This window comes from Myotis myotis, unplaced genomic scaffold, assembly GCF_014108235.1.
Source record: "Myotis myotis isolate mMyoMyo1 unplaced genomic scaffold, mMyoMyo1.p scaffold_m19_p_11, whole genome shotgun sequence".
In the NCBI taxonomy this organism is placed as follows: domain Eukaryota; kingdom Metazoa; phylum Chordata; class Mammalia; order Chiroptera; family Vespertilionidae; genus Myotis; species Myotis myotis.
This window is the reverse complement of record NW_023416315.1, coordinates 9,812,692-9,837,489: the sequence shown is the minus strand read 5'-3', so window position 1 is coordinate 9,837,489 and position 24,798 is coordinate 9,812,692. Positions and strand designations below refer to the sequence as shown.

The following is a 24,798-nucleotide window of genomic DNA, read 5'->3' as shown; positions in this document are numbered from 1 at the left end:
GGCACAACTAGGTTTAGATACTATTGATCTAGGTCAGTGATGGCGAACCTATGACACGCGTGTCAGAGGTGACAAGTGAACTCATTTTTTTGGTTGATTTTTCTTTGTTAAATGGCATTTAAATATATAAAATAAATATCAAAAATATAAGTCTTTGTTTTACGATGGTTGCAAATATCAAAAAATTTCTATATGTGACACGGCACCAGAGTTAAGTTAGGGTTTTTCAAAATGCTGACACGCCGGGCTCAAAAGGTTCTCCATCACTGATCTAGGTCTTTCTAGCTTTTCCATGTTATAATTCGAATTGTAGTACAAGGTTGACTGTGAAAGTGTAGCAGGAGTCAGGCAAATTAAGGTCTCATACCGTATTTGTTCAGAGGCAGGGAAAATATTTTTGTGCTTCAGTGATGGGAGAACTTAATGGATAAGATCACATTGAAATGGACTTTGAAGACTGGATAGAGATATGGGCAAATGCAGAAATGAAGCGTGACTGGGGTTTAGTCCACAGTTTAGTTAGAGGCCAAAATATATGCAAGAGAGTGGGTTTTGCAGATGGTGAAATTACCCATTTTGATGCAGTGGACCATAGTTCTAGTCTTGTTTTCCCCAATTTGCCTGTCATACTTGGTTGTCCTTTTGGAGATGAAAGATTCTATTATTGCAGCTTGATCCTCATTTGGTAGGAGTGAAACATGTGGTGACTGATATCTTGAAGCTGCTTTGGGAAATAATTGTGTGTCTTCTTACTCAATCCTTTAGGGACTCTGCCCTTTGAGATCCACTTTGACCACCCCATTGGTTTTCTGGTCAGAAACAAAGAATATTAGGATCCACTATGTTATCTAAAATAATAGTTTTGCTGTCAGAATGATTATTATTAAATCAAAGATGGCTTTTTTTTTGTTGTTTAGATGAAACCACATAAAGGCAACATTCTGAGTAAATTATATAGCATCCACATGATGAAATAATGAGCCTAAGTTTAGACGATGAAAATAATGATATAATGCAATATTTAGAATGGATATACAGTATGTACTTATTAACCAAAAAGTCACATCCTATGTTCATTTGAGTTTTGCAAAATTTGTCATTAATTGCCAGGAAGCCTCTGTTTTTTTTTTTTTTATTATAAATAATCACATCATAACTGTTGACTTTCTCCCCTTTCTCCTGCCTTAAAAAAATCCTTCTAAATAGTAGATTACTTTCAGATCCGTAATACCCCTTTTAAACATTGGGTTACTAAGTTTAGCCCAGTGCTCTCTTTTTTCAAAGTATAATTCATTTCCCTCCAACTTTGCCTCTGAGTATTTACTGATAAATCATACTTTCTTTTTGGATGACATCTGGCTTCAAATCTTATTTAATCTGTTTGCCCAGTGGGAGCACGCTAGTTCTGAAATGTTTGCTGTTTTCATGAGTCAGCACTGTGTGGAGAAAATGGATATAGTATTCCATTTAGAAACAGTCTGTGAGATGAGTTCTGACTCTTTATTCAAACTGACTCCAAATGGGGCTGCTTTTATTAAATAGTTGTCAAAGACAGCTATCAAGGTGGGGACAGAAACACAGAAGCCAAAATTGAGAAGAAAGAATGAGGTAGTGGGCAAGACAGCCAGGTACGGTCCACCCCATGCGAACCCCTCGCAGTTGTCTCAGGTCAGTCTAGGATTTAAGACTAACCTGTGATCATCCAGTCAGCCCACTATCTCGTGCAGCCCTTGCTGATGTGGATGTATTAATTATCAGTTGACCTTGAGATTAGAGAAGTGGGAATACTAAGCCTGTTGTGATTAATTGTTTGCAAAGAATTACTTTTATTAATGTGAACTAGAGGCCTGATGCACGAAATTTGTGCAAGAGTAGGTCTTCCTTCCCCCAGCTGCCACCATCGGTTTCCCTCTGGCACCTGGGACCGGGGCTTTCCTTGCAGCCTCGGCTTAGTCCAGAAGGTCATCCGGAAGGACATCTGGTCTAATTAGCATATTACGCTTTTATTATTATAGATTCTTTGCCTCCAGTAGCAGCAGAGCACCTTAGAGGATGTTTGAACCTAATGTATTTGAAAGAAACAACCTCCCCCTGATCCATCCCCCCCCCCCCCCGCCCCAAACAACAACAACAACATAGCTAGATTAACGAAGATCCTTTCTTATAGGTAAGAAAATAGAAAAACCTTAGACTGGAGAAAATTTCCTCAATTTTACAGGAAAATTACTATTGCATCCCTGCTATCTTTTACCTGCCAGACTTTTAAGAAGAAGAATAGGGTCAGAAGTGTAGAGAACTTGGAAGCAAAGTTAAGACTATTTACTATTTTGCAAATTGTGTTCTGTGTTCATGTTGCGCAGGGTGGCATTGCAGGTCTGCCTCTGCGTCAGTCAGAGCACGTGGGGTATTATGTGCATATAGAGGGTGTCCCCAAAAATGTATACCCACTTTAACAGCTAATGTTCAATTTTGAAAATGAAATGTATTGTAATAAACAGTGCCTTCATAATTATTCAAAGTGTGTATTCATTTTTTTGAGACACCCTATATATTAGGATTTCCTGTATTATGTGGTTCGATATAGGAGTTCTGCTCTTTTATAAAAAGCTTAAAAAATTGAAAATTGGTTTGGGTCAAATGCCAAATATACAGAGAATGTACCTGAAAAATCAAAGTAGTTAAATTATATACCTACAGTGGTACAACTATTTAGAGGTAGACTGAAATGAGAAACCATGAACCCGGACTTCCCATCCAGTGCATTTTTACTACAAAATGTTGATTTGGTTTTCCATTTTGAAATACACAGAAGTGATCTGTGAAATGGTGATTAACATTAGGCAGCCCCAGGCAGCCCTGGAATGCTCCATGGTTCAAATGCCCAAGACCAGATGGAGGTCCAGAAGTGGATGACTCAAAGTTTATTAGTTTTGCCACCTGGGCAGTACAGCCGAACCAGCTGCCATAAGGCAGTTCCAATTTCAACAGAGCAGTAAATGAACATAAAAGTCAGTGTAAATCCCAAGAATACGCTAAAGGAGAATGGCTGCCGCTGCAAGGGGATTCATTCAGGCCGAGCCCTATTGATGGCCCTGGTAGGAGGCACCAGGCAGAGGCAGTCACAGGTTGTGGCACCGAGCCTTGAAAAGTCACCCGTTGAGTTGTCGCAGGAGTCAGCCTCAATGTGGAATATATTTGACTTGCTGGCTAGATAGATTGCTAGTCACATCTGATGATTTATAATGGGAAAAGCAAGCCCATGCTCTGTCTTGATGATGTTAGAAGTCAAGATGCCTTTTTTTCTGGAAACTGAAAAGTTATTAGGTCACCTCCTTTCCATAGTTCTGGGCCCTCAAAGGCATGGCGTCTCACTGGAACATAGTTTCTTGGGACAGATCTCCAGGGAGCAAGTTATTATCTTCATGCTATCCTTATATGGAGTTGGATTATTGTGGGTTTTCAAGATCTGCATATGAAATGTTGCACGAGTCAGTTTTAGATAACCCCTTTAATAGAACTATGCTTCTTGAACATGGAAATAAGTATAATAATGAGGCCAGAAGCAAGTTGGGAAAGTTACAGTACTTTTTGTTTAAATGAGGGTGATTCATGCTGAATAAAAATCAATAAATAATCCTGATTCTCTGTGTTAGTAAAAATGCTTTAGGCAGCAAGGAACAGAAAACTTGACTAAACGGACTTAAAAACAAAATAGAGGCTAGTTAGTTAGTTTGTTTATCTATATCTGTAATGACAAGTTTAGAGGGATGTGCCTCCTGACTTTGGTTCACCTGCTCAGTGATGACACAGCCTCATTTTGTGTCATCTTGATGGAAAGTAAAAGGGCCGGAGGAGCGGGGAAGGGAACGTATGATTGCTGATTTATTTTGCTCAGGCTTTGATGCTAAAAGCTTGACCAGGTTCCACCTGCTGGGGCAACTTCTGCCTTCAGGTGATCTTTTCAGGAGCTAAGTGTTTCTGTATTTATACTTCTCAAGTGACCATTACTCATGCACTAACATAACACTGCTCTTCCTTGCTTTGTGTGATGAAAGGTGATGCCTGCATATTTTCTAACCTGTTGGGAGTTTCTTTTTTTCTCTCTTATCTTCTGCAATGACATTAAGTGAAATCAAATCAGAACTTTCATATTATAACCTTTTGTCAATGAGTGAGTATAGATACACTGGCTTTTTTTTTTCTTTTTCTTCTGATAGGTGGCATGTTTAACCCAGGTAGCTGCTAATTACCTTATTGGCCAAAAGGAAGCGAAACGTTGGGGCACAGCTCATGGCAGTATTGTTCCCTACCAGGTAAGAATACAACAAGAATATAGCGTTGGGCTACTATAACCTGCAATTTTGTATGGTATGAGTTTGTGAAATGATTTCCTTAAAAAAACATTCAGAATATTCTGTCATATATCTTTGTCTAACTATAACAAGGTTCTGTTGTTCACTGAAAATGCTGTGTTTTGCACATTTCCTCATCAGAAGATTAGTAACAGGACACTTAAATGGATCAAAGAAACTTGCTGAAAGTAAGTAACTATTGGACTCAAGATGGTTTGCTTTATTTTTTTCTTTTTTCACCCCAAAGAGGCACTAATTGTAGCCATTTGAGAAAGTGTGGTTTGTTCACTATGTCACTTATAAACCAAATGTTACCTACCTCGGTTGACAATAATATTCTCACAGGGTTGGAGTAAAATGAAAATTTGCCTGTGACAGATCTTCATTTTTGAGCAAAGCAGATGGTTCAGGAACTGCTGTTCTTTATTAAGTGTCTAAACTTGTCCTTAGAAATTCTTGACTTTGGCTAGTGTGAATGAAGTGGGAAGGAGCCGTGATCTTTCAAAAATAAAAACAAAAAACTCCAACTCTTCTTCCAAACCCCTAACCTTTGCTTAGCCCAGTTGTATTATATCTCATTGTATTTGCTAATGTATTTGTCATATCTTCTGCATTATGTTGTAAGTTTAAGAGTAGAGGTGTCTTTTTCATGGTGTCCTTTTTTATACCTAGTAGAAGCACATACTAGATATTATAAAATTTCTGTTGAATAAGGGAGTGAACTTTGCTATAGTCATTTTAGTGCTAGTGTTCTTAACAGAACTCATAAAAGTCAGCATTTTCCATTTGTCGGGAAACCCATCAACACTGCTAATCATCCTTTTAGTTTTAAGAACAGTATTTCCTCGGGCAAAACTAGTTTCATTTCAGTTTTTTAATACAGATCTGAAGAAAGTGGTGACCCAATATGATTCCACAATTCTCTCTCTATTTCTGTTTATGGTCTTTATGCCTGAGACATCACTATGATTTTCCTGTAGAACCGCAATCTCTCTTTTGAACACATTTAGTTAATCTCTTGGCAGAGTTACAGTGTGGAGATGTTTTCTTTAGTTCCTTCCCTCTTTTCTCCCAATGTGGTTTTGTGACCACCATGGGTTACATTTTGCTTCCCGTCTCCTTAGCCTTTTGCATTTGCTCCTACCCTTTTAGCCAAACCTACCTCCTGTCACAAAAGTGGTCTTTTGGACTAGTTAGAGATGGTCAAATTCAGCCTTCTCATTTTTCAGGTAAGACATCTTGTACTTAGATTGGTTAGATGGACTCCAACTCTGACCTCCTGCCTCCTTGTGGAGTTTTCTTTCAGACCCTGCTACCTTTGATAGGAGAGTGTGTGATTCCAGTTTCCTCCTTCTACTCCACCCCACCCCTGCTCCACCAAACTGGCTCCTAGCTAAGGGGTCTCATCAGCTAATTAATTTATGCTCATCGTTAATAATGGAAATCCCTGTCAAGGGCATTTTTAACAGAGGACAATGCTAGAACCCTTGGGAATTCATCTCAAATAATGTCTGTCTCGGCTTCACTTTTTTTTCTTTTTTTAAAAAATTCTTAATTAGTTAAGGTATTACAAATATGTCCTCATCCCCCCATTAAACTCCCATTCCCCCCCCTCCCCCACTCATGCTCTCATCCCCCTGTTGTCCATGTCCATTGGTTTGGCTTATATGCATTCGGCTTCACTTTTTGATGTGTATGGAGAAAGCATTTATGAGTTGGAAGGTTTTACAGTGTAATTCCTACTCACGTTACATAGCGAGGGGTTCATGTATGTGTTCAAGTATAAGGTTTACAGTTTATCTTTCACTTATTTTAAAAAATAGAATGTATTTTTTAAAAGTTTTGTAAAGACTTCAGTTATCCACCCTGGTGTTTGCACCAGAGCTCTGGCATTTTGGTTGTTTTCTAAATTACTTCATTGTGATGTGAAAAGAAATTTACAATCTTTGGCTTTTGTAATTGTAGTTAAAAGATATAAGTGTCTGTGTGTGTGTGCACGTGTGCGCATGTGCGCGCTTTTGTTTTTTGAAGACACAAATGTACGTCTTCGGCTTGAATTGTCCCAGTGATATAAAATGGATAATGTGCTTATTTGATCTAGTTGATTGCAGCTTTATTATTAGTAAGAAGAGGAGATCTGCTAGGGTCTTTCCTCAGGAGCCCAGAATTAATTTGTTTTCTCTTGGTAAAGTTCAGCACTATGACTAAGGAACAAATACAAATGTAGCTCGAATGAGGCTAGCATACCAAGATAGGTCCTAGATATACTTGTAGAACCTGATCTGTTTACAATTTTAGAAATATATTTGGAAAATATTTTTATGGGTGAATACGAGGATAATTATAATTAATTTTATATAATAATTATTGTTTGTATCTAGTTTGAGTTTTCTGAGTTTTGATATGAAGGTCTACGATGGAAGACTCTGGTGGTCTTAGGAATTAGTTAAGAGGCCCAGTCCACTCTCCTCTATTCTTGCTGAACCATATCTGAAAGATCATAGACCTTGAATGCATGGAATGTAAATGTCTGGAAAGTATTCTATGCCTGCACTCAAGCAATAGATATGGGTAGAAGAAAACATAAATACAACCTAACTCAAAATTTATGACTGCCTCTCTCAAATTTCTCCCAGCTTTACCCAGCTATCCTACATATTTACTTCTGGGATGACTATTTCACACCTCCTCTCTCCTCAAGTCTTTCCCCTCTCTCCTCACCTTTACCTTCTTATTTCACTCAAAAGTGATGCAATCAGAAGAGAACTACTACATCTTTTCTTTATAGTACCTCCCAAACTTCTACATGTGTCTTCATAAGTAGTTCATTTCATTCCCTTCTATCACAATGGATGAATTGTCCCTTTCCTGCACGTCATCTCCTCTATCACTTACATTACCCAGTGTCCGTGGATAAACATATGATCATATCGTTCACCATAAATAATCCCAGAAACCTTCCGTGGATTCCGTGGCACGTCTTTTTCCATCTCTCATCCCATTTCTCCATGTTCTCTATTACAACACTCCTCAAAAGAGTTTTGGGTGGTGTCTGCTGGAAGGAAGCACTCCACCATTTATACTACAATACAATTGGTGCCTCTCAGGCAGAGAGATTTTACAGTACTCTGAGGCCTCAGAAATTTGGGCTCTTGGAAAAGTTGACTTTCTGAGCAGTTCATTAATAAGAATAATCTTTTTTTTTTTGAGCCAAATGTAGAAACTTCAAGTGGAATTTTCCCCAATGGCCTGATAATTTACATGGGGAATTTCTTTTAATTTCCTCCCCCCCACCAATAGCTTCTAATTTAAGAAATTGAAGAAAACAGTTATTCAGATGATTAAGTAAAACCCAGTTTCCCTTTCTTCAGTTGGCCCCATTCAACCAACGAGTGGAGCAGGAAGCTGTGCCCTGTTGTTTCTGGGGGGGACTTTATACTGTATATTGAGTTTGGCACAAGCAGAGACCCGAACAGGCGGTAAATTACAAGCTTGAGGAGATGTAGCACTTTGCTGTCAGTCCTTAGGAAACATCAAAATGCTGTTACATCATAGCTTATCGTATTTTCAAACCTATTTAAGGATTTTTTAGTAAGTCAAAATGTAAACATTATACATCTATCGGTTTCTTTGTGAGTTTTTCCTTTATTATAGTCACACTACACATTAACTAGTTTTTCCGCACCATAACCCTAACTTTAAATCTAACCTTAAACCTAAACATAACTCAAAACCTAACCCTAACCTAAACCTAAACCTTACCTTAGCTCTTATCCTAACTCTAACATTAATCCTAAACTTAATTTAAACACAAACCCCTAAACTCAATGCTAACTCTAATCCTAACCATAATTCTAACTCAAACCTTAACACCAACTTTAGTAAAAACTTAATCCTCACCCTAAAACTAACTCTAAATGTAACTTTAATTTAGCTCTTAATCAAATGCTAACCCTAGACCTAATCTAATTTTAAAACAAACCCTAACCTTTAAGTTAACTGCTCTAACACTAACCCTGAACCTAATCATAAACTCAACCCTAATCCTAACCCTTAAGCATCCCTAAACCTAACCCTTAACCTAAACCTAACACTAATTTAAATCCAAACAATAAACTCTAACTCTTATTCTAACCTTAACCCTAATTATAAACTCAACCCTAACCACAACTCTAACCCTAACCTTCACACAAAACCTAACTCAAAATGAAATTCTATCACTAACCCTAAAACATAAACTTAACCCTAGCCCTAGCCCTTACACTAAACCTAAACCTACCCCTAATTTAAAACCACATGCTAACCTTAGTGCTAACTCAAACCCTAATACTAACACTAATCACAAACTCAGTGTTAACCTCAACCTTAACCTGAACTCTCTCATCCTAACCCTAACCTTATTTTAACTCAAAACATAACCCTAACCTTAACCCTGACCCTGAACTGAGCTCTGATCCTTGCCTCTACCCTAATCCTACCCCAACCTTAACTCTAATAAATCCAAACTAAAGTTTGAAAGTATAGTTTAAACAAGCATATGTTGGCATTGCATATTTAATTTAATTGATGCATTGGTTAGTCACAGTAATATCTTGCAGGCTCCATTGAACATATACTATGTAATGGATTAAATAAATAAATACACATACATTTACACACACACACACACACACACACACACACACACACACTTCTCATTTTATTTGGATGAGAGGGACACCTGGAGTGATTGAGCAACTTTCTTATGACCATACCTAGGGTCAAAAGAGCCTGAGTTGAAACGATGGTTTTAAGATTTCAAAGCTTGTTTTCTTCTTATTTCCAAACTGGTAGTTTTTTTGGTGTTTGATACATTGTGGATACCTGCCGTTTAATTTCTTTGGCAGATGGTAGAGTTCTTCTAATCTGTTTTCATCATTTCTTTGACAAATGACTTATTTGTTACGATTCTAGAAGGTACCAAACCTAACAGGTGACCTTGCTAGAGTAATATATATGAATTCTGAGCTATATATAGGGCAATTATAGGTTTTCCTCTACTATGTTTTTCAACTCATGCTTTTGCAGAGCTCCTGATAAATCAAATAAACAACCATTTCTTGATCCCCCAATGGAGTTTCATGTCCTGAAGGCTTCCAGTTGAGGAAGAACTGGGCTGTTGATTCCTAGAAACTCAGAGATAATGTAGGAGGCACAGCCGGGAGTGTGTGAGCTGTGGAGTCAGGCAGACCTAGGCTCTTGCCTCCATCACATAGTCGCTGAGAAATCTTGGACAAGTCTTTCACTCTCCCTAAGGTGAGCTGCTTCCTGTCCCAGAAGGTAATAATGATAGTTGTCTTTATGTTTAATGAAGGAATTAAATGAGATAGTGTGTGCAAGTGTTTTGTGTAGTACCTGACTCTAATAAGTGTTCAATTAAAGGTAGCTCCTATGATTATTTCTGTAAACTCATAATTATAACTTTGTATAATAGTTATAGGAAACTATGGAATAATTTTATAAAAACCATCATGGCAGCTTAGGGGAAGAGAAAATAAAGATCTAACATGCTGTGGTACTTTTCTGTTTTAAAAATCTGTTCTCAGATCTTTTTCAGAAATTGTAGTATTGAGCCATTGCCCAATATAGCATTGCAGTTAGAGGAGCATCATATATAGCAACACCGCTCAATTTTCAAAGGGAATAGAGAAGGATTCTAGTTTACTGAAGTGTTTAGTTAATGTAGTTTTAGTGTAAATTCATTAACAAAATGAAACATGACAAAATGATTTTCAGAAGTGATTTCTGAGAAGCCTCCAAGAGGGGAACCTATCTGTATAAAAGATACATACCCACCCCTTTGATAGCCAACAGTTGTGGAGATTTCTCTCTCAGTTTTAAAAAGTGAGAAAACCACAGAACATTTTAAACATTTATTCTTATATCCTTAAGATTGCAAAGTACTTTGATAATGTTATCCCAGTAAGAAATACCTGGATATTTATCGGGAACAAAAGTGTGGGCGACAGCAAATACATTAGAGGTTTCTGTAAACTTTTTTATTACTTAGCACTGATAAGTTAGAATATTCAAAGTTTTTGTTTGTTTGTTTGTTTGTTTGTTTGTTTGTTTTTGTAAATTAAGGCATGAGTTGCCTGAATTTCCCCTGCGCCTTCCGTTCTAAAGGTTTTGGTGAGGTAGCTTTTATGTAGTATTTGCTTTAAAACTTATGTGTGCCTTCATCCTTATGAATTTGGGAATCTTGTTGAAACAAAAACAAAACCGTTTATTTGAAGATCCAGATTACTTTGAAAGGAGTGTCTGGGACTCTCATAGTCCTAAGAATACGGGTAATTGGGCATGCTAGGCTCCTGGCATAATAGGCTCCCTCTGGGCTTCTCCTTAGGTTCAACTTTCTTTGATTTTAAGGAACATCCTAAATTTAAAATAAATTAGGCAATATGATGTTTAAGGACAGCATATTGCACAAAGAATAAACATACTTATGACTGTTCAAAGGCCATTGTGTTGTAAAAAAAATCAGAATTGCCTCCAATTGACAAATTGGCCTGTTTTATTTTATTTAAAAAAAAATTTATTGATATTTTACAGAGAGGGAAGGAGAGGAATAGAGAGTTAGAAACATCGATGCGAGAGAAACATTGATCAGCTGCCTGCTTCACACCTCCTACTGGGGATGTGCCTGCAATCAAGGTATATGCCCTTGACCGGAATCAAACCTGGGACCCTTCAGTTCATAGGCCGAGTCTCCATCCATCGAGCCAAACTGGTTAGGGCTATTTTATTTTTTTAAAAAAATACTTTTATTGATTTCAGAGAGGAAGGGAGAGGGAGAGAGAGATAGAAACATCAATGATGAGAATCATTGATTGGCTGCTTCCTACATGCCCCCTACTGGGGATTGAGCCTGCAGCCCCAGGCATGTGCCCCAACTGGGAGTTGAACCGTGACCTCCTGGTTCATAGGTCGATGCTCAACCACTGAGCCACACACAAAGAAAGGAAGTTATCTTAAGGAAAAAACCTGGAATTTCTTTAGGATCTTATCAGCTTCTCTTACATTCTTAATTTTCTCATTGTATTCATGGGATTGTATGTGTTTATGTATCAAATTTGGCTAAAATGATCCCAAATGAATATTCAAATGCCATTATGAATATTTAGTTAAATAATATTATTACTAATAATATTAATAATATTATACTAATAGAGATCACATTTATTGAATGAATATTATTATGCCATTATTAAATATTTAAAATATATTAATTAAATCTTCATAGCAATGCTGTGAAATAAGTATAGCCCCTGTCCTTACTTTCAGATGAGGAAACAGAGGCGTGGAGAGGTCAGGTAACTTGGCCAGCACCTCATGTAAGTGGTGTGGCTGGGATTGCAACCGAGGCAGGGAGACTATACGCTATAACTACGTGAGCAGATGACGCATGCGATGCTACTTACTTAAACGGGCATGTTCAGTTTCATTTTTTATCTTTGACCAACAATTTTTTTTTGGTCAATTGATTTTTTTCTTTCTTTCTTTCTTAAAATATATTTTATTGATTTTTACAGAGAGGAAGGGAGAGGAAGAGGGATAGAGAGTTAGGAACATTGATGAGAGAGAAACAGATCAGCTGCCTCCTGCACACCCCTTACTGGGGATGTGTCTGCAACCAAGGTACATGCCCTTGACCGGAATCGAACCTGAGACCCTGCAGTCCTCAGGCCGATGCTCTATCCACTGAGCCAAACCGGTTAAGGCGGATTTTTTTCTTTATTAAAACATCCCCCCCCATCACCATTTATTCCCCCTATACCCTCTTCTACCCCAACCCCCCCTCCACCCCACAGTCACCACACTGTATCTTCAACCAACTTTTGAGGAAGAGTGATGTGATATTTTCTTCTACATAATTTTTCCTTTAGGGATTGCCAAGAGCAGTTGAAGAGGTATGAGCAATTCCGTTGTTTACTCATTACAGAGATCCTTAATTACTACTTAAAAGCAAATTTCCTTCAGGAAATCAGGTTGTACATCTTTTGAATAAATCCTTTGGTTGCATATGCTAAAATTGTATTAGAATTATAATTAAGTCACATGAACTATCTCTTGCTCCCGTCTGTGTAAAGAGTAATAATGCCCAGGAGGCTTGGTTTTAACTATTGTGAGGCTCACAGTTTCTGGTTTTCAAACTCAGGTTTGTGAAGTTGGTAGTCTGGGGCAGAAGTTGGGGTGTGAAGGAATATTTGAGGCATGAAGAGGCATGTTCAGGGGCCTGGGGTAGGGGACAGCCTTGGGAGAAATCCGGGAGGCGGATCTCAGTTTTCCAAACCCATTTCAACCAGAGCAGCTCTGCTTTTTGTTTTATTTTGCATTTGTTTTAATCCTTCACCTGAGTACATGTATCCCCCCCCTCCCCACCAGCATTGAATCTAGAGAGAGAGGCAGAAAGAGGGAGAGAAGAAAGGAGGAGAGAAACATCAGTGTGAGAAAGTCACATTGGTTGGCTGCCTCCTGCATGTGCCCCAACCGGCAATCGAATCCACAACCCTCTGATGCATACGCCAACCCTCTAACCACTGAGCACACCAGCCGGGGCTACTTTTTGTTTTTTTAAATATGCGTGCCACTGCTTGAGAATGACAATTTGTCCTAGATCAATGGACTTGTATTAAAGGATTCTACTGGACTAGGAAGTGGGCGTTGTGCATTTTTGTGTGTTCGGGGAAAGGGAGACTTGTTTTTCTCAATGTGGGGTGGCTCTGAGAACGGTGACCCCGAACCAAGGAAAGCGGCTCGTTTACCTGGGCTGGGGGCCTTGGCAGGGGGAGTTTGTGGGGGGGGCCTGACAGAGCTCCTCTGGGGCGGGGTGCACACATTACTCTACAGCTCAGAGTCCTGCCTGGTGGCTCTGCATGGAGGTCAAGGCTCTTCGGCTCAGATAAATCACATGGGACTGGACCTGGAAACAGTTGGATTTAAATGTATTTGCATATCCTTTTCTGTTCTTAGGGGTGCCCAGGGCAAATGTTGAAATTCTGAGTAGGTGTGCTTAGTATTTATACATTCTCATGAGGGCTCCCTTTTCAGGTACAAGTTAACTTGGGAGCCGGGGAGCATGTGGAACTGAGTTCTGATATGGCACAAATTATTTTTATAGTGTAACCCAATATTGGGCAAATATAATAGTAAAAGGAAACCTGTAAGATGTTATGTTCTGCAGTGAACCTGTATTGGGGACTTGAGCAAATTGTGCCCACATATAAATGTGGCTGTGAAGTAGGCTCTTTACCTTCTTAGTTTTGTTTCTGGAATGTAGGATAAGGAATACGGTATAGGGCAGCCGTGGGCAAACTACGGCCCTCGGGCCGGATCTGGCCCGTTTGAAATGAATAAAACTAAAAAAAAAAAAAAGACCGTACCCTTTTATGTAATGATGTTTACTTTGAATTTATATTAGTTCACACAAACACTCCATCCATGCTTTTGTTCCGGCCCTCCGGTCCAGTTTAAGAACCCATTGTGGCCCTCGAGTCAAAAAGTTTGCCCACCCCTGGTATAGGGAGTCTGCTCAGACAGGAGATGGTAAGTGTGCATGCTGAGAGGGGCTAGTGAAGTAGGGACAGTTTAAAAAATCATTTGACTTAATTAAATTTTATTTTTATTTTTTAATCTCTATTATTGAAAGTATTACATAGGTCCTACATCCCCCTTTCCCCCATTAACCTCTTCCAGCCTTTGACTTAATTTTTACCTGGAAATGATTCTCTCATGCTGCCCCCTACCCCTCCTTTTTCCCCTTGAGAAGTAAAAGCAGGTGTGAAATGCCCTAGGTCTTCCCCACTCTACGTGGTCCAGTGAGAAGGGGTGTTGGCACTACCTGGAAGCTTGTTAGAAATAATAGATTCTAGTTCATTCTCCTGAACCAGAATCTGCATTTTAACAAGATCTCTAGGGTTCATTGTTAGGTTAGATTTTGAGAAGCCCTGCTCTAAGGTACAGGTGAAATCCTTTTGGGCATTATATTATGAGTCCACTAGATGTCACTCTTGTAACCTGGTAATGGAATGGCAATTTTCTTTGGGGACTCGGAAGACTCTGGGAACATGATCACATTATTAGATGATTTCCTCTCCATCCTTAGAGCTACTGATATTTTATTTAAGGTAAAACTACCGTTTTCTTTGGTTCAGTGTCCTGGAGAGAGATTCCTGGGAATGATTTTCATTTTGTGGAATCAGCACTCTTGCATTTGTCTCTTTCCCTCCTTCCAGCCCCCTGCTGCTCGGGCTCTTCTGTTATTATATAACTTCAGCACTGAGTACCCTGCAGTTGCTCTAAGGGACTGGCTTACCAATGAACAGCATCCTGCTCAGCACAGAATAAATGTGCAGGTTTGATCTCTGTAGAAATGACCGAGAGCAGAAGGGAAGCAACACTGTATCCTAAAATAAGCAGCAGCCTCCTCTGTGATTGTTGGAGGAAGTGCTGACCTTTCTGAATTCTTGGGGTGTCTCCAGGGTGGTTTTACAAAGGAGATCGAGTCCACTTTTGCTGGGAAAAAAGTGTCCCAGGTGTAATCTTGTCGGGCATTAGTTTCAGTTATGAAGATGAATATTAGGGACATTTACAGGTAAAGTAAGATCCACAGGGAGATGATGTACTTTCTGAGATATATGAGGCCCCCAGGACAAGTCCTGTTAACAACTGGTTAGGTCTGCATATTAGGAAAGGGGGTGAAAAGGTTAAGGAGTATGCTTTAGAATTTTCAATCGTTACAGGTAAAAAAAAAAAAAAAAAGTAGTTTTTTTTCCAGCTGCTCAGCTTGAGAAAAGTTAGTTCTTGAAATAAATCAACCTCTTGCAAAGTCTCCTCCCTCTCAGTCTGATATGTTTTTTAAATCTGTTTAAGTTAATAAGGGTAGCAAATAAGTCCCCAAAGTAGTAGAGCTGTGTGTATACTTGGGTGTGTTTTGTGAGTGTGTGTATTTCCTTTTCTTGGTGTGAGTGGGAGCATTTCATTTATGGCATCACTAAATGAGTGAAAAAAGTTTAATTTGATTTCAGTCAAGTTAATATTCTTATTTATGTAAAAACAATATGGCTTTAGCTTGCATATAATTTTCTTTTGTTCAAAATAATTAAGATGGCCAGAGTAGTTACTGTTAAGCTTTAGAGACCTTTTTGTAGCACCATTTGTTATCATGTGATTCTGATGACAAGGAGCAGAATTAATTTTAAAGCGTTTTACTGAAAATCAGTTTCACTTAAAAAACAGTGCCTAAGTTATGGAAAATAAGCCTAAAATTTGCATTTCTATTCCTAGACACAGTCTCAATTCCTGCTTCTGCAGTGATAGGATTTTACATCACTACCCCCTTTACTGTTGAATTTTCTTCCCTCCCTTTTTTAAAGACGATTGCTGCTTAGGCTCCAGATGCTGCCAGATATAGCAGCATACTTAGATGCATCATTTAAAAATACGGCCTTTGGAGTCAGATAGACCTTGGGCAAATTGCTTCATTCCACTGAGCTGGTTTTTTCATTTGTAAAAGAGATAATACTACCTACCTCATGGGTGCTGGTGATGATTTAGCAAGACAGTTGTAAGCCCTGAGGGAGAGAGGGGGAGGCAGGCGGGGGAAAGACACCTAAGAAGGACTCTTGGTGGCTCAAATAAAAAAAGCAGGAACCTAGCTGCCTGTCATGCAAATTGCACTTCACCCAGAAGTCTGCCTCTGTGCTGGACTGTGTGCCTCTGTCCTCAACTGCCTGCGATTCTGCCATATGAGACAGCCCTTACAAAGGAGATCCCGGAGTCCTATTCCAACCAATAGGACTGAGACTTTCCCCATCCAATTAGAGTAGCACAGCTCTGACCTATCAGAGTGGCTCTATTTTGACCAATCAGGACAGTGGCTTTTGTGCCAATCATATCATGAGGGTTCAGAGCCCTCATTTGCATAAGTATGGACCAGTCAAGGACCAGGGACCAGGGCTCAGGACTTCTGTCCATATAAGCCAGCCCCTCCCTGGTTTGGAGAATGCACTTTCAATGAAGTTGTGTCTCCCTGACTAAGCTGAAGCACTGAAGATGTCTCTCCAGAACAGAGTGAAGCAGACCATTATGGAGTGGACCTGACTCTCTGGAGAGAGGCCCATTCCCTCCGGGGCCCCCTTTCCTCAGAGCCGTTCTATAGCTTTGCTGGTTGAAAGCCCTGCTGTATTGCAAGTGAGCTGCTCCAAGCCCTGCTGTTTTCATGCCTGCGCTGTTGCTCTATAGAACTGTTTGCCCTGAATAACATTTCCTTCTTCACTGCATCCCAAATTGGGGATTCCTGTTGGCCTTTAAATTGGTGGCCGTGACCATCAGTTAGCATAGTGCATGTAAAATATGTGGCATTGAGTCAGGCACCATACAGTGTATGTTCAGCAGACGGTAGCTGTTATCACCATTATCACATCCCAGACCCCAGACCTACTGCTCTTATCTCCAGCTCTCAGTTGATATAACCCAGTCCTCCAGCTGCTGGAGGAGCCCTTGCTTCTATACGTCTTCTCTAAGAGGACAGCTCCAAGTCAAGAGGGCATCTCCCTTTCCTGCTGCCTGGAAACTGTGTATGATGAGTTGGGTTGATGGGGAGCAGATTAGTAGAACAGTAGAGTGGAAGGGAGGATGTTGGTCCCAAGACTGCGACAAGGATCGAAGTTCTGGCAACTGACACTGGAGGTCTCCATGAAAACTTCCCTCAGTGTTATAAAATGGTGATCAAGTCCAATAGAATTGTTAGCACTGTTAACGTTGTCAGTACAGACATATCACAGGCTGGCCCATGATCCTATTTGCCAATTTAAACATTGTTTCTAAAGAGAAACAAACTCAGAGACCTAAACTGCCAAATCCCAATTATTTTTGTAACTTACTTTCAGGATTGCCTGCTCTTTACATCTTTACGGCTTTGGAATGACCTTTGTGGTGTAGAGAGGACATCTAGGCTTTGAATATCAGTAATTCATACCCTGGGCCACTGGGACATTACCCGATTAGGTCCTATAACAGTGATGGCGAACCTATGACATGCGTGTCAGAGGTGACATGTGAACCCATTTTTTTGGTTGATTTTTCTTTGTTAAATGGCATTTGAATATATAAAATAAATATCAAAAATATAAATCTTTGTTTTACTATGGTTGCAAATATCAAAAAATTTCTATATGTGACACGGCACCAGAGTTAAGTTAGGGTTTTCAAAATGCTGACACGCCGAGCTCAAAAGGTTCGCCATCACTGTCCTATAAACATCCTTGTACGTCGTTGCAGTTCCATGTCGGCAGCCCTATGGTTTCATTTGATACCATCCTGCTGATGAAGAACAAGGGAGATTTTGATGAAACAGTGTGCTGCCTCAAATAGAAGAGGATAAAAACTATTAAAGAATCATGAGCACTGTGTATCTTTAAAATCTACTCATTTTTCTTGCTAGACTTTTGGAAGCTACATTGGGTTTTGTTTTTACATAGTAAATTTTAATATGTTTTTGGTAATTGTTTAAAATACGTTCCAAAAAACTCTTAAAATGGGGCATAGATTGTTCTTTTTTCCCCCTACCACATCATTCTTGTTTCCATTGCAAGGAGTTAAGTCAGTAAGTTCAGACTTAGTTCAAAGAAGCTGGGGGTAGGGAGCAAAACTTATAATGGTGTTACTGTGCAGATTGCAAAAGAATCTGAGGTTTGTTCAGCAAATATAATGGTGCATTGAGGTGTTGTGTTGATGTGGGGGGTCAGAAAATGAGCTCTGTGTGTAGCAAATCTGTTAAGTGGCAGTTTAGAATTTAACCTAAAAATTGAGAGAAAGTTGGGACGTGCAGGGGAAGCATGCGACTTTGCAAAGTTGATGGTGGCGGAGAGTGGAAGGAGGAGTGAAAGGAGAAGTGAATTGTGTCGTGTATTAGATGAAGAAGGGGGTGGAAAAATCATCCATCTATACAAACATAAAATAGACAGCTTTATAGAACAGCAAAGACCCAAGTATTTAAATGCACATTGGATGTATAAACTCTAGAAGTATGCAAAAGAGTGGATAGAATGATTGGTAGCAAGTAAGGGTCCCAATTCTGTTTTCGTTTGGTAGAAGGAGAAACCTGGTAGAAACCAATGAAAACTGGTACTGCAGGATTAGAAAATCTATACAGGTGTGGTAGGGATCGATGAACTGATAGGATTATATCATTTTATATATAGAAATGATGAAATCAGAATAAGCATAATAAAAACAGTAAAGAAAAATGTGCAGAATAACACAGGACAAATAAATTCTCTGTAGATGAGAAATGCATGCTCAGTTATAAGAATATATTTAGGGACACTGTGGACCAGTGGCTCTTAAACTTTTCCCCCCTCTCATAATTTCTTTGAGAAACTGGAGAAAACTAGAATCCTTTCTCAGAAAAGTGCACATACCCATATATATACATGACTCTGCCTATGATTTCAGGGGCTTCTCAGACCTCCTGGCACCCATCCTTGAACCCCAGGTTAAGATACTGTTATGGGTTCACTCAGTGAGATAGACCACCGACTCAGACTTTACATTTAAGAGCCTTTATTAAGCTGGCCAGCGACTACAGTTACAGCACCCTGCCGAAGCAGAGGCTGAACTGCAGCCCAGACTATAGGAGTTACATTTTATTATTACATTCTGTGGAGGCCCAGAGAAAAATGTGTCTTTCAAATTCTGGGCCCCCAATATGGAGGAAACTCTCTTTATTTATACTTTTCCCAGTCTTTTGTCTCCAAAATTTGGAATGAGACTTCCGGGCCTTCTGAGAAAGAAGGCCTGCGTGCTGGGAAGGGGCCATGAGACCATATCTCAAGGCCTGGCCTGATGTCAGTACCTTCCTATCTGTGTGTTTTAGGAACAGACAGCACAGCATGACCCGTCTGGCCAAAGTGCCAGATATGCAGCCCAGCACAATACACCACCAGAAACCAACTGGATGGGATAAGGATATTGACATTCTATTAATAAAGCTGGAAAATTACACCCAAAAGTAGTTATGAGGGAGATCCTATTCAGAGACTAAAAGATCTCATACATATTCTGCTTCATAGGGCAAGTTTTAGAATTAAGGAAAAAATGAACTTACACTGGACTTGGGTCTAAGATTAGACTGGGATTGGTGCAGGAAATTATCTGTGACTATGGTAGAATGCTCACAACTCAATTACATTCAACCTTTGGAAGGGGAGTAAGAGACCAAAAAAAAAAAAAAATCCTCATCACATTACTGCTGAGTTTTAAAGAATGGAGCTATTATCAAATCAATGTGTGTATTAAGTGAAAATTGAAAATAATATTTTCAAAAGTTTATAATTTGTAGGAAACTTGGAAGTGCTTTAAACACATTAATGGAAGGGCAGGAAAATATGTCACATACCAAAGGTTAGGAGTATATATAAAAACTTTTACATCCATCTCATAAAGTAAAAAAGAAGCAAAAGTAGGGGGAAAAGTAGGAAAAAGATTGTTCAAGTGAGAATAGGGCAGGCGTCAAAGTGTGGTAGGTCAGGTGTAAATAAGAAGCCAGTCAGACAATAAAGGAATTCACGAAACAGCACAAAAGAGACCGCAATGCAGGAATAAAAGCTTTTTTTTTTTTTAATACATGAAAGATAGAAGGTCAACTGGGGAATCAGTGGGACCTCTTGATGATCAGGGTGTAAAAGATGCACCCACGGGGAAGAAAGATCTCGAGTCTCAATGAATTCTTTGCTTTGGTCTTTTTGGAAACATAGAAGCTTCCACTGTCATCATGCCTTTGAAGCAAAGAGGTTGGAGATGTAGTGTTAGATCAAATAGTGGTAAGGGAGCAGGATGTTCTACCTGATTGACATGCTGAATATAAGGAAATTGCTGAAAGTTTATGGCATCTATACTAATAAAAGGGTAATATGCTAATTAGACTGGATAGACTGGACATCTTCCAGACGTCATTCCAGATGTCCTCCTGGACGTCCTTCCTGACAAAGCCGGGGCCCAGGCGAAGTCACCCGGGGTCCTGGGTGCCTGTGGCTGGGAAGAAGGAGGAAAGCCTGGGTCCTGGGTGCCTGCAACCGGCCAGAGGAGGAAAGCCTGGGTCCTGGGTGAGGGGGCTGAGGCAGAGGTAGTTAGGGGTGATGAGGCAGGCAGGCAAGCAGTTAGGGGCCATCAGGCAGGCAGGCAGTGGCGGTTAGGGGTGATCAGGCAGGTAAGCAAGCAGTTAGGGGCGGTCAGGCAGGCAGGCAGGTGAGCAGTTAGGAGCCAGCGGTCCTGGATGGCGAGAGGGATGTCTGACTGCTGGTTTAGGCCCGATACCAGCAGTCAGACATCCCTGAGGGGTCCCAGATTTCGAGAGCATGCAGAATGGGCTGAGGGACCCCCCCAACCCCTGTGCACAAATTTTGTGCAGCAGGCCTCTAGTCCATTATAAGGCTCTGAAGAAACTCAAGGGAATAAACGGTGACCAAACATACAAAATAGGTTATTGCACTTCACTATTAGTGAATTCCAACTCTTGTTTCCATTCTGATGAGGAGACCCTACTGTTTATTGCCTGATGAATCTTATTCATATTGTTAGACTCCAAAAGTTGTAGGATCATTCACCATTTAGTATAATAAGTGGAGGAAAGTATTGTTCTCTATAACATGCTGGAATTGCTCTAAGAGGTAAATAAAGCACCAGGAAAACAACAATAATAAACGTAATTTGTTTAGACTATCAGGCAGTCAGTTACGAAGTTTCACAACAAAGCCATTCCAAATTGTGTTACCATGGTATTAGAAGGAATATTTTGTCACACATAGGTATTAATAAAGGAAACAAAAAGTAGGATGTGTGAGCCTGCTGTTGATGGAAACGTGTAAACAGTGAGCCCCTCGAGGGATTTCTGCTGGGCCACTTTATTAAACATGTTTATAGATAATCTGGAAGAATAAGTCCACAAGGAAATCTCTGAGAGTGCAGGACTAAGCTCTTTTGGCCAATGAAATGATAAAACAGAAGGAATAAGCATTTGAAAGACTTGATAGGTGGACAAGGACAATGCAGGGACCCTCCAATTCTTTGAGAAATGTCACCCATTTAGGGAAGAGGAAAACAGACTAAACTTGTAGAATTGTGGGCTTTGAATTATTTAGAAACCTGCTTTCGTTCAGGAACCAGGAAAAGAATTTGGAGTCATTGTAGTTGCAGCCTTCTGACTAGGCTGGCAGAATGTTGGCAGGTTCTGAAAACGGGTACACTTGAAGGAAACCATGGTGGCTCCCATTCTTTGGTTTTGACGGTCATCTATCAAAAAATGGGTGTGAGGAAGACCTGGTTTTGAACCTGACTTAACCTTCAAAGGATTGTTAAGAGGACCAAATGAGGAGTAAGTGAAATTGCTTAATACAGTGGCCCAGGGCAAGCATTGAATCGGGTCTCAGAGGGGACATGGCTCAGTCACTCAGCTGGTACAGGAGAGGCCATAGTCAGTGCTGAGCCACCTTCCCTCCAAGCCAGCCACAAGGAACTCACTTCTTACAAGGGGGACAGTTCAAGTGTTTAGCAGCTCTAATTGTCATTGAGGACTTCAGACTTTCTCGAAAGCAACCTCTCTGTAATAGCATAACAGGCTAAATGGCTTCTCAGGCCCCACTTGCTCCCATTCCCGGAGAGGAGACGGGACCTGAGAAGCCACTCAGACGAAACCTTTTACTTTGTGGAGAGGATGAGTAACATAAGGTGAAACCAGATCTCGGCAAATAACCCAAGAGACACATTCGCAAATGAGGAATCAATGATAAAGTTATTTACACACAAACGAACACACTTCTGTTTAGTTACTGGTTGCTAGAGGTTGTTTAACTCCGAGTGGTTGAAGTGTGCAAAGTGTGTAGGGCATTTGGCATTCCATTTTCCGGAGTCTTTTAAAAAAGTATCTGGGAGACGTGTCACCCATATCGACACTTTCTAATCCCAGCATCACTATTGGTCTCGCTCAGCCTTGAAAGAATCTATCCGAAATATCTGGGCTCTTTTTAGAATCGTGGCGCAATAAGAAACATTTTATGTGAAGTAATGACTGTTAATAAACATATTTGCTTGCTTATTTATTTATTTATTTATTTATTTATTTATTTGATAAATCTTAAGGCTAAGCTCTGGGGTAAGTTCTGTAGTCATAAACCATACATACAAACAACTACATCAACCTTTTATTCTTAGGTGTATCGCAAATTTTTATACTAATTCATCTGTTCATTCTGAAGATTATTGTTGTTATAGTTGTTAGAAATTGCCATTAGCTCATGAAACCACAGCTGTTATAATTACTTGCATAATGTAAATAAATTTGTGTACTCGGTAATTCATGATATTCATCTATAACAATTACCAGCTTGCTCTCTCACAGAATGTGCTGGACGGGTTTATAGAACAAATTAGACAGACTTGGGACTTGAATCCAGATCTTTTCAAGTGAGGAATCAGCAACCCCGTTTTGTATTCCAGAACTAAGTTCTCATCTCTGCTGTCTGGTGTTTGCTGGCAAACACAATGGGTGGCTTAACTTCTCTTTAGTACTCACCACAGTCTGGTTGCTGTTAAAATCTTTATTTTAAATCTTAATGGGAAATGCTTATTGACATACATTTAGATTCAGGAGGCATTAGGGGACTGGCTGTTGTATCAGGGGAATGATCTCTCTCTTTTTTTCCTGTACATTTGATTTAGCTGTTGCTCTAGTGACTAACTGTTGGCATTATAGTAGTCCTTTCCAAGTATTTGAGTCTAGCCCTTGCCATTCTATTTTCTGTTTGATGTTGTCATTGCACAAATTTTGGAGCCTCCTCTCAGAGCCTTGCTTCTTCTGAGTCGCAAAGTGGAGACTGTGCCACTTGCTCCCCATCTATTGTATCACCATCTCATTCCTCTAGTAAGGCCTTTTATATTATTGTCGATGCTGTTTTTTTGATTGTAAGATTTATCAGTGGATCCCTGGTGATTTCACTTATTTCGGCTCATTTAGAATATGCCTAGCAGAAAATCTTCAAACTTTCTGTTCCAGTGTCCTTTATTCTAGTGCTGTTCTCTTTCTTTCTTTTAAAACAACTTCTAATATAAATAAGTAAATAAATAAACAAAATAATAGATAAGTTTAAATGCATATCTAGGAAGAATAAAGATAATAATTTTCATGTCAACCTTTTACTTATCAGTTACACATTGTTTAAAAAAAAAATCTTTGCCGCCCTAGCTGGTTTGTGTCTGAAGGGTCTCAGGTTTAATTCCAGTCAAGGGCATGCACCTCTTTGCAGGCTTGATCCCTGGCCCTGGTTGGGGCTCATGTGGGAGGCAACCAATCAATGTCTCTTTCTCACTTCAATGTTTCTCTCTCTCTGTCTCCCCCTTCCTTCCACTCTCTCAAAATCAATGGAAAAATACCCTTGGGTGAGGACTAACAAAAAAAAAAAGTTTAAAAAATCTCTGCTATGGAAGACAGTATGGAGTTTCCTCAGAAAGTTAAAAATGGAACCCCCATTTGACCCAGTGACCCCACTTCTAGGGATAATCCCAAGAAAACAGAAACACCAATCAGAAAGGATATATGCACCCCTATGTTCATAGCAGCACAATTTACCATAGCTAAGATCTGGAAACAGCCTAAGTGCCCATCAGCAGATGAAAGGACTAGAGAACTGTGGTACATGCACACAATGGAATACTATGCTGCTGTAAAAAAGAAGGAATTCTTACCATTTGCAACAGAATGGATAGAACTGGAGAGCATTATGCTAAGTGAAATAAGCCAGTCAATGAAAGAAAAATACCACATGATCTCACGCATTTATGGATAATAAAGGCCATTATAAACTGATGAACAAAAATAGATACAGAGGCAGAGCTGCCTCGAACAGACTGTCAAACTACAGCGGGAAGTCCGAGGAGGGTTGGGGCGGGGGGTTGGGGGGGGAAAGAGATCAACCGAAGGACTTGTATGCATGCATATAAGCATAATAGTGGACATAAGACCCTGGGGGGTATGGGAGGCTGGGGGAAGGTCAAGGGGAGAAAAAAAAGGAGACATATGTAATACTCTTTGTAATACTTTAAGCAATAAAACAAAATTTAAAAAAAGGTAAAAGAATTGATAGGTGAATCATACTCATTGTTTTATTTTTACTTGTTATATTAAGAATTTTGAATGCTTTTTTAAATTAAATGTATAACAAATTATTTCTGTTCTTTGTTTATTGTGGTGTAAGTCTTATGAGCTTCAGGTGACAATATTGTGCCTGTTAGTTGTTGTAACTGTTCTTTCCCAGTTTGTTTCTGTTTTCAATGTATAAAATGTTATGGTTAGGTATTAAATTTAATAATTTTTTGTGATCTGTTATTGGTTTTATGCTTCAAAAGCATTTTT

General features: G+C 39.6%; 1 protein-coding gene across 5 annotated transcripts in view; it reads left to right on the top strand.

Annotated features, from left to right (window-relative positions):
- SUGCT (succinyl-CoA:glutarate-CoA transferase) overlaps positions 1–24,798 on the top strand; it is a 556,817-nt gene that overhangs the window by 103,129 nt on the left and 428,890 nt on the right. For all 5 annotated transcript variants that reach the window (XM_036327439.1, XM_036327436.1, XM_036327438.1 and 2 more), the window contains exon 9: positions 4,218–4,313. In XM_036327439.1, the coding sequence (XP_036183332.1) occupies positions 4,218–4,313 (96 nt within the window). The remainder of the gene's footprint in view (positions 1–4,217; positions 4,314–24,798) is intronic.